At 39.6% G+C, this 9,117-nt stretch overlaps 1 protein-coding gene across 1 annotated transcript; it reads left to right on the forward strand.

The window, feature by feature from the left end:
- Positions 1 to 1,479: 1,479 nt before the first annotated feature.
- LOC148871213 (glucan endo-1,3-beta-glucosidase 14-like) lies at positions 1,480 to 6,363 on the forward strand. Its single transcript, XM_088970480.1, has 4 exons — positions 1,480 to 1,828; positions 2,697 to 3,724; positions 4,097 to 4,271; positions 5,787 to 6,363. Exons 1-3 carry the CDS (start codon positions 1,771 to 1,773, stop codon positions 4,151 to 4,153), a joined length of 1,143 nt encoding a protein of 380 aa, XP_088826606.1. The 5' UTR covers positions 1,480 to 1,770; the 3' UTR covers positions 4,154 to 4,271; positions 5,787 to 6,363.
- The last annotated feature ends 2,754 nt before the right edge of the window (positions 6,364 to 9,117 follow it).

Below are 9,117 nucleotides of genomic sequence, written 5' to 3' on the forward strand. Positions count from 1 at the left end.
TGAATCTGAATCTGATCCCAACAAGCCATTGCAGCCGTACTCAGGGAGCATCACTGTGTTGAAACTCTGTTGGGACCAGATTCGAACTCCCCGTTGACACCCATACTTTGATGTATTACATGGAACCCCTTAGAATTAAATGAGAGAGAGGGAGGGAGGGTATTATGAGAAGATGGGAGGAGAGAGAAAGGGGGAGGGCACTAGAAGAATTGAAGAATATGATGAGTAGACAATTAGCTTACATTTTCTCATCAATCCTATTTTTTAAAATAAAAATAATAAAAAATTAATGAAACTGCATTGTTAACCCTACAGAGTTACAATTATTTTTACCCAAAAATTGTCATTAATAATAAACATTGCAATTTGACCTGTCTTACCCCATCTATGCCAGAGTATATTTTTTTGATCATTGATCGGATTTAAGGAACCTGAAACTATGGTGACTAGGGACGAGGTGGGGATGGTATAACATAACTTTTAATATATATTGTATTATATTACATAATATAATATAGTTCTGACTAGGTTTAAAAAAAAAAAAAAGATTTGCAAGTATGAATGACTAGGGTGAGGTGGGGTAAATTTAGGAATCCCCATTCTTTGTGGGGACGAGGATGAGAGCAGATCTACTCCTCACACCTGGCGCCTCACAGGCACCTCACATGCATGTTCTACAATGCATTGAGAGCATCTCCGTGCTTATTAGTTATTATTCACTGGAGATATTCTCAATGCACGGTGGATGTGCTTGTGAGGCACCCATTTGTGAGGAACAGATCCCAGCTTGACGAGGATGGGGATGGGATTTCTAGCCCCATTGGGATATGGGCGAGAACAATGCAAAGTATTTGAGTTTAAGGTTAAGAATGGGGCATGAAAAACTCAGTCTCACCTCACCATGTTGCCATTCTTAATTATTAGAAGGGGCAAATTTGTCTCATAACATTTTGGCAACTTTTCTGGGAGTTCAACCACTTTTCCGGTGTTCATCTTTTCATGTTCATATAAAACCCACAAAAAGTTAGGTATTATTTACTTGAAGAAAATGTTGGTGAGACGTATTAAAACAATTTTACTCATTCTAACAATAACTTACAAAAAAAAAAAAAAAGAAAATGAATTTTTATAGATAAAATAGTGATTGTACACCCAAGTATATTACACCCATCGGTAAGTCCAAGTATATTGCACCCATAGGTGACACTTACCCGAGTGAATGAAGTTAGTCAATTAAATAAACTTTTCCAAAAATGAATAAAGCTAATATCCAAAACTGGGAGGTAGATATGCATAGGAAAAAAATCAATTTGCCGCAAATCCACCGTTTAGGCGTTTATGGAATAACCCAACAAACATAGGATTGTTAGTAAATGAGAGACACTTTCCCATTAATTAACTTTCCCCTTTATTTATCGAAAAAATAAAAAAGGCAAACGGGCCTTTAAGTTCACAAATTGGAATGATTGCTCTGTCCCCGTTGAAAACGGCACGGGATCTACTGCTAAGTGCATACTGAGAATTTGGCTGGATGACCAATTACGATTTAACACGTCGTTGTCGCATACTAGCGTGTTAATTTGTGATGGGTCACTCAGTCAAGTTCGCACATTTGTGTCACACCATATCTGGATTAATTGAGATCGCAGTCCCAAACACAGCCCATCGGAATGGCATTTTGTTACTGCTATATTAAGCAGGCGCTGAGAATTGAGAGCTGAAATTTGGGGAGTCGGAGTCGGAGACGGAGAAGGTGCCCACCGGAGGGAAATGAGAGCTGAAGCGATGCGAGATTGCGCGTTTTTGCTAACACTTCTCTTCCTTTCTGGTCTGTCTTCGTCTTCTTCTTCAATTCATTCTTCAAGCTACTTTCGTGGCAGTACTCTTCATTGTGAATGACCAACGAACCTTTTTATTCTGTACTCTATTTATGGTATCGTAAAACATTTGGTTTCATTGAGATCGCACGGTTTTTGTATATTAAAAATGTAGGAATTCGATTCAGCGCTCTGTGTTTCAGTCAATTCTGTTTCTAGCCGTCTTTCAAGCTCCTTCATGGCGTCCATTGCTCTTTTCTCAGTGTGTGTTAGAATAGAAGGAAAGTTTGGAGGAATGAGCCTCAGTTAATTACAGAGTAGAGCAATTTACACTTTAACATAGAAAGCAGTTTAAATTTGAAAATCCGAAGATAGTTGTTGGCTTTGCTCTGCTCTGCTGAGTTGCTTTCCTTAAAATCTGTAATTTCTTTGAAGGAAATTAAAGATTTCACGTCTCAATAGGTTTTCTTTCTCTGATTCTGAGCAGTGATGTTCTTATTTTAATTATTTTTAATCTGCCAAGGTTTCATTGGTTGGTTTTCGGGAACTGCAGTAGAGTGGTTCTGATTTCCAGCTAGAACTTTGGAAATCTTGCTCTTCTATTAATTTATCGTTTCGTTTTAAGGCTGATAATTTGAAAATATAACCGGTTTTCTGTAACATGTTTCTGCATTTCTTGATAGTTTTTTCAGACTTCTATATGTCTCGATGTTTCTACATTTCTTTATAGTATACTTCTACTTCATTCCTCCTTATCAAATTGCTAGTGTTTTCATTTCAAGACTTGTAATCTTCATTCTCTGCTCTCAAACAATAGAAAAAAAAAAAAAACCTTGGTTTGGTGATTTCATCAGCTCATTCTTCCTTTTGATGAAACAGATTCAATTGTCCAGATCCTTGGCCTTGGGCTCGGAATCAACTATGGCCAGATCGCGAACAACCTCCCTTCTCCTTCCCGAGTCGCCTTCCTCCTCGAGTCCCTCAACATCAACAGAGTCAAACTCTATGATGCTGATCCAAATGTCCTCCAGGCATTCTCCAATTCGAACGTCGAGTTTGTAGTTGGTGTTGGAAATGAGTATCTTCTGAACATGACGGACTCCAACAAAGCCCTGGCCTGGGTGAAGCAACATGTCCTGCGCCACCTTCCCTGGACCAGAATAACCTGCATCACCGTCGGGAACGAAGTTTTATCTGGTAATGACACCCAATTGATGTCCTATCTCTTCCCGGCAATCCATTCCATCTACAATGCTCTTGTTTCCCTTGGAATGAATGACCGAGTGAACGTAACCACCGCTCATTCTCTCTCCATATTAGCCAACTCCTTCCCGCCTTCCTCTGGTGCTTTCCGGCAAGATCTCGGTGAATACATCCAACCCCTTCTCAATTTTCATTCCCAGATCAAGTCTCCTTTCCTCATCAACGCGTATCCTTACTTTGCCTATAAAGATAACCCCAATGAAGTCTCATTGGACTACGTTCTGTTCCAGCCGAACCAAGGGATGACAGATCCAAATACAAATCTAAAATACGATAACATGTTGTATGCTCAAATAGATGCTGTTTATTCGGCGATCAAGAGAATGGGGCATACTGATATAGAAGTGAGGATTTCTGAGACAGGTTGGCCTTCTAAAGGGGAGCCTGACGAGGTAGGGGCCTCACCAGAGAACGCCAGGATTTATAATGGGAATTTGCTGCGCAGAATAGAGGAGGGGCAGGGTACTCCATTGAAACCATCTATTCCGATCGATATTTATGTCTTTGCACTCTTCAATGAGGATCTGAAGCCGGGGCCGGCTTCTGAGAGGAACTATGGGTTGTACTATCCAGATGGAACTCCAGTTTATGACATTGGATTACGTGGTTATCTCCCAGAGATGGTTTCTGCTTCTAAGACTAAGGTACTTCATTGAACTTTACTTCCAAAAGCTGTGGTTACTGGTTAGTCACTGAATGAATTGCACTCCTGATCAATTTCTCTGAAATTCAAATAACTATCTCCCCACCTCATTTTCTCTCACCAACAATGGCTCCAACTAAAAGAATTGGGGCCTTAAATTCTACAAGTTTCTAAGTTCTGCTCCGGATCGAAATTGATCCCAAATAACCGAATCCAGAAACTATGGAATTGGTCCCATGACCGGTGGCCCGGACATCTTAAGGGTCATTTAGTTTTTCCGTTAATATTCACATTCAATTAATGAGCAAGGCAACTAAAAAGTAGAACAATAAATCTAATGTTATACCCACCTATATTCTCTTGTTTTATGCAGAACATGTCCTTTTTGGGATTTATCATCTTCATCACAGCATTTTTAATCTGTGGTTGAGGAAGGCCTGCAAATTGTGCAGTACTCGACAAAAGAGGGAGAGGTTAAGAAAAAGGAGGAGCTGAATCAGAAAGCACTGAAATTTTCCAACCTGTGATTATGATAGGACATCTGTGAGGTGAGTGATACAGTTCATTTTCTTTTCTATATCATTTTGGAAGCCATGGCCTATAGTATGTATGTATATATGTATATATGTATAGGATGATTGTGTTCTACCTAAATCCACCTGATTAGATGGTCTACTGCTCAGTTTTACTTCTTTCTGATGGTATAAAGTATTATAGAACACTAGGAAGAATTCCAGACAAATCTCTAGATCATTTGATTAGAATCAGATATTGGTTGGGTTAATTTTCAGCTAACGAGATCTTCTAGGTGGGAGCTGACTAGCAGTGGCTCATCTCATATGTGACAACGTGTATGGACATGATTTCTGTTGCTTGTAGTGTTTGTTATATTGTTCTTATCTTACATGCAATCATGCAAATGAATCTTCTTGTACAAAAATTCTTCTTGTCTGCAATAGACAAATTTAATTTGGCTCCTACCCGGAAAAGAAGGCATCGAGTGCTCCTCTTCCGGCTTCTTATTACCTTCGGTTGTCTAAAGTGCCCATGCTCAAATCTCGTAGACTTCTTTAGTTTTATTGGCAGCATCAATCACTATTTCTTAACATAAACTTGTGGTGTTTGCCTTTCTCTTTCTTCCTCAAAGAGAATCAATAGCGGCAGTCTTCGGTGGTCTGAATATGTTCTAGTGTTGTCCTTGGTCCAATTCAAAATTGCAATACGAGGCATCTCAACAAGACGAGTCCACACCATCTTAGACATATATATAGCTGACCTCCAGATGATGGTCTTAGTTCTTTTCTTTCCTCTTTCTTTAATTCTTCCTTTCTCTCATTCTTTCTCTTTCTCCTTTTATCCCTGCCTTTGAACAGATTTTATATACTGCAGTGATACCGTATAGGATTACTTCTTTGTTATGGGCTAATGAATTTTAACCGGAAGAAATTCTTGAACCACAATGTGCGTTCTTGGGGCTTCCTACAGCATGAGACCTGTAAAGTGATTAGAGCGTTACATCACTTATGGTCCATATAAGATTACACTGCTGGATCTTCGAATCCATTGGACAAGCTAAGTAGTGGAGTGGAGTGGAATGCAACTACCGCTGGGTCCAACCTTGGGAAAACAACAAATGAATCGTAAGCTAGAACTCTGAGTGGTATCACACGTTCCAAACCCATGGGACCCGCAATCCAAGATGGACTCAAGTATTCCAGCAAGGATGATTGCGACACTGATAGTGATGGATGTTTAGTCCATGTGGTGACTTCTAAGCTACCACATCTATATTCCAACTGGTAGAACTATGTGAACCAATTAATCCACAAGCTGTACTCCTAATAATAAATCTGTAAAAACTGTAACCTGATTTCTTGCACAGTTCTACCTTCAATGTCAAATGTCGAAATAAGAAATGATTTTAGCGTCCATAATTTAACAAAGGACATGACAATAAACAGAATGAATGACAACTGACCTCATATAGTTGGGATAAGGCTTGAATGGTGGTGATGATTTTACCTCCCACATGGCTAATTTATGGCTGTTTCTACTTGATGCAGGGTAACCACAATACCAGGAAGTTATTTCATGCCAAGCACCAATTGAAGCCAATTTCGTTCCAGTGCCGTTATATTCAAGAACCTTTGTAGTAACTTAGAGGAGAGTCCATCTTATACATCCGCCATCCTGAAATTGAGAAGCGATGTACCAACACTTCAATCTGTAAAATAATGAAACCATCTACAGGCATAATAAGGGTAGGATTAATTCATTTTATTAACGCGCGTCTAATAAATGGGAAAAGTTGATCTAATCCATGACAACTTTAAGAACATAAAATTGGTTTCTCTTTGTAATGTACTGATCAGGATATATGAGCACGGACAGTTTTATGTGTATAATAATTTTGTCTTTTATTTATTGGTGGCAAAATGAGAGTGAATAAGTGTCTAGTTTTGGGCTGATGGGTCTGAAGTGATCTTTTTATTTCCGGTATATGTAACTTCAATGCCAGAAAACAACTGGATAAGCTTTTGGGTTGTCAATGGTATCTGAAAGTTTGAAATTCCATTTGGATTTTAAAGTCTGTATGGATAGATTCTGCTTAATAATTGGATTGAACGCAGATTTGATCTCCTCTGATTTGATTTAAATTTATTCTGCATACACACACATTTCGTTACCCCTTTTATGATACCCAGTTGATTGGTTATAAGGTTTTTCCCTTAATCCCTACATATGTATTTAACAATGTTTTTAAAACCGATTTGAAATTGGAATCGTTTTGGCCACTGGGTTGATGTTTTGATTGTCTGGTTCGAATGGATAGTTCATTTTAATAAGAATATTTTAAAAAATTTAAAAAATAAAAATAAAAAATAGCTAAAAATCGTTGAATGGGTTAAACTGGTTGATGGTTCGATTTTCTGGGTCAACGGGTTGTTGACCAATTCAATGGTTTTTGGCTAAAGACCGGGTTTGGGGTAAATTGGAACCAGTTGTCTGAACAGTTCTCAGGCCAAATGGTCCAACCGTCCGAACCAACAGCAGTTATATACTATACATAATTATATAAAGTTTATAATTAAAAATTTAATATTTTGTATTCATGTAAATTTATAATAGATGAATGTCAAAAGTGATTAATTTTAGGGAAAATGTCAAAAAGCAATTAATTTTAGGTCTGTAGTGGAATATAGAAATCTATATTCGACCTGTCCGTATTTTTCTGTTAATTTTTTTATCAGAATTTTTTAAAATCTTTTCGTTTTAAACAACAAAGCAAATTCGGTAAAAACGAATCGAATCTGATTAGTCAAGTTTCAATAATTGGATGATGTGGGTGAATCCGACACGATCACAACGTCCCTAGTATGATCCTTCGAACCAAATTCTCTGAATGAAGAGACAAAAAGCTCTCCCTCTAAATGACAAGGACGATACCCGAGGAAGAAAAAAAAAGGAATTTGAAAAGAAAGAAAAACTCAGTGTTTGAGGCTTCTCTTAAACTTGTCTACAGTAAAAAAACAAAAAAACTATGATACCAACATGAACGTATTTTTTGAGGAAATGTTCAATGGTGCAGTTTTCTAATGTTAAATAGAGCGAGCCTGAAATATGGTGGTGGATACACAATGGTCTAATTACTTCTAACCAAGACCAGAATAGACTGGAAAATTGAATTAGTTCTATTTTTCAAGAAATCGTTCATCAAGTGAAAATCAAACAATGAACCACTTGATCAAAATTCAAATAAGCCTTGATATCATCTCAAAAGAACCACTCAAACCTAAAAGTTTGTACCCTTTAATACTAGGTCAAGAATCATTTAACCTCCAACCTGAGGGGAATAGAAACTCAGTCGGTGGTGGCAAATTGCAACCGACTGATCAACACTTCTCAGTTCTCACTCCAAAAGAAATTAACCTTTTAACGATTGAACAAACTTTCACTTTCATTTCAACTCTCTTGGGTTCCTTTTCTAAATTAAAAAAAAAAAAAAAAAATCAAAACATTCTCATACCAATCACATGGGTCAAGAGAAAACTTTGGCTTTCCGCGTTCTGACAGACTGACTGCTGTGCACATTACTGACGAATCAGCACTCCTCACTCAAAACTCAAAAGAAATAAACCTTGATGCTTAAACAACTTTGGTTTCAACTCCCTTGGTCTTGGGTACTTTACTAAATTCTAATCAAAGAAGTCATTCTCATGCTACCAATTCAATCATGAAATTACATGAATTTAGAGGAAAGGTAAGCCCTTCATGTTCAATAGCCAGCATGACTAGTCTTACGTGCCATGCAGAGCATGGGCTACTAAATGCCAAAATGCTCCACGGGTCCCAGTTTTACCGGTCAATCGGGCGATAAATCATTCATCCTATAAAAACCCATGTGATGAAGGAAGATTTCGCCCGACCTGTCTATTACGTAACACGTGGCAGAAACAACAGCTCGGCAAAAGGGGTCAAGCCTAGGCGGGAACAAGGGGACACTAGCGGACTGAGCCCCCTACCAGGGGCCCGAACTGACCCACCTTGTAATAGCTCGGTATACACTTCACCGAACTGACCCACCTTGTAACAGCTCGGGATATACTTCGCCAAACTGACCCTTGTAACAGCTCGGGACACACTTCGCCGAACTGACCCACCTTGTAACAGCTCGGGACACACTTCGCCGAACTGACCCACCTTGTAACAGCTCGGGATACACTTCGCTGAACTGACCCACCTTGTAACAGTTCGGGATACACTTCGCCGAACTGACCTGCCCTATAGATACCTCCGAGCTCAAGACCGCCTCGCTCAGCACTTCGCATCACTTGGCACCAAAACCAAACAATTCGTACCACGCCTGACACTAAGGAAGTTCGTGCCCAAGGGCGCCGCGCCTGACTGACTTGGGATCTGACGTTTGGCGGCAGCACCTAAACGGCCACCTGCCACTGCCATTGACACCGCCATCTCCAGTTAGACGACGGTTAGGCAGCGACGATTTTGTCTTAGCAGAAAGGACGACGGCCGAATCGACAAGCACAAGGGTAATCATACTTGACCTGACAAGGGCCCCGGGACGAGTGCACGAGGTGACTATAAGAGCCCCCTGCCCCCCGACAACGGAGGTATGCAAACTTTGCGCTATCTGGTATTACTTGATTTTGAAGGACTCTAACTTGAGCTTCGGAGTCTCTACAGTTCCCCCCGGAGCTTCCCCATCTCCTCCATTTCAGGTTCCCTGCTACCCCGTTCGGAAGCAAGGCAGCGGACAACTAAGACCGGCCGGATCACGCTCCATCACCATGAATACCGTTTCCTTAGCTTTTATGGTTCAATTGTCCGGTCCAAGGTGAGTCTTACAAAGTTACAACATTGATAGTTTGTTGA

Source organism: Nelumbo lutea, chromosome 2 (assembly GCF_056320005.1).
Source record: "Nelumbo lutea isolate HS-2025 chromosome 2, American lotus-T2T, whole genome shotgun sequence".
Classification (NCBI taxonomy): domain Eukaryota; kingdom Viridiplantae; phylum Streptophyta; class Magnoliopsida; order Proteales; family Nelumbonaceae; genus Nelumbo; species Nelumbo lutea.

Excerpts from the sequence above, each read along its gene's own strand:
- LOC148871213 (XM_088970480.1), top strand. The coding sequence starts at position 1,771 with ATGAGAGCTGAAGCGATGCGAGATTGCGCGTTTTTGCTAACACTTCTC. Across the intron at positions 1,829-2,696 it reads AACACTTCTCTTCCTTTCTG|ATTCAATTGTCCAGATCCTT; the intron begins GTCTGTCTTCGT and ends TTGATGAAACAG. Across the intron at positions 3,725-4,096 it reads TTTCTGCTTCTAAGACTAAG|AACATGTCCTTTTTGGGATT; the intron begins GTACTTCATTGA and ends TGTTTTATGCAG.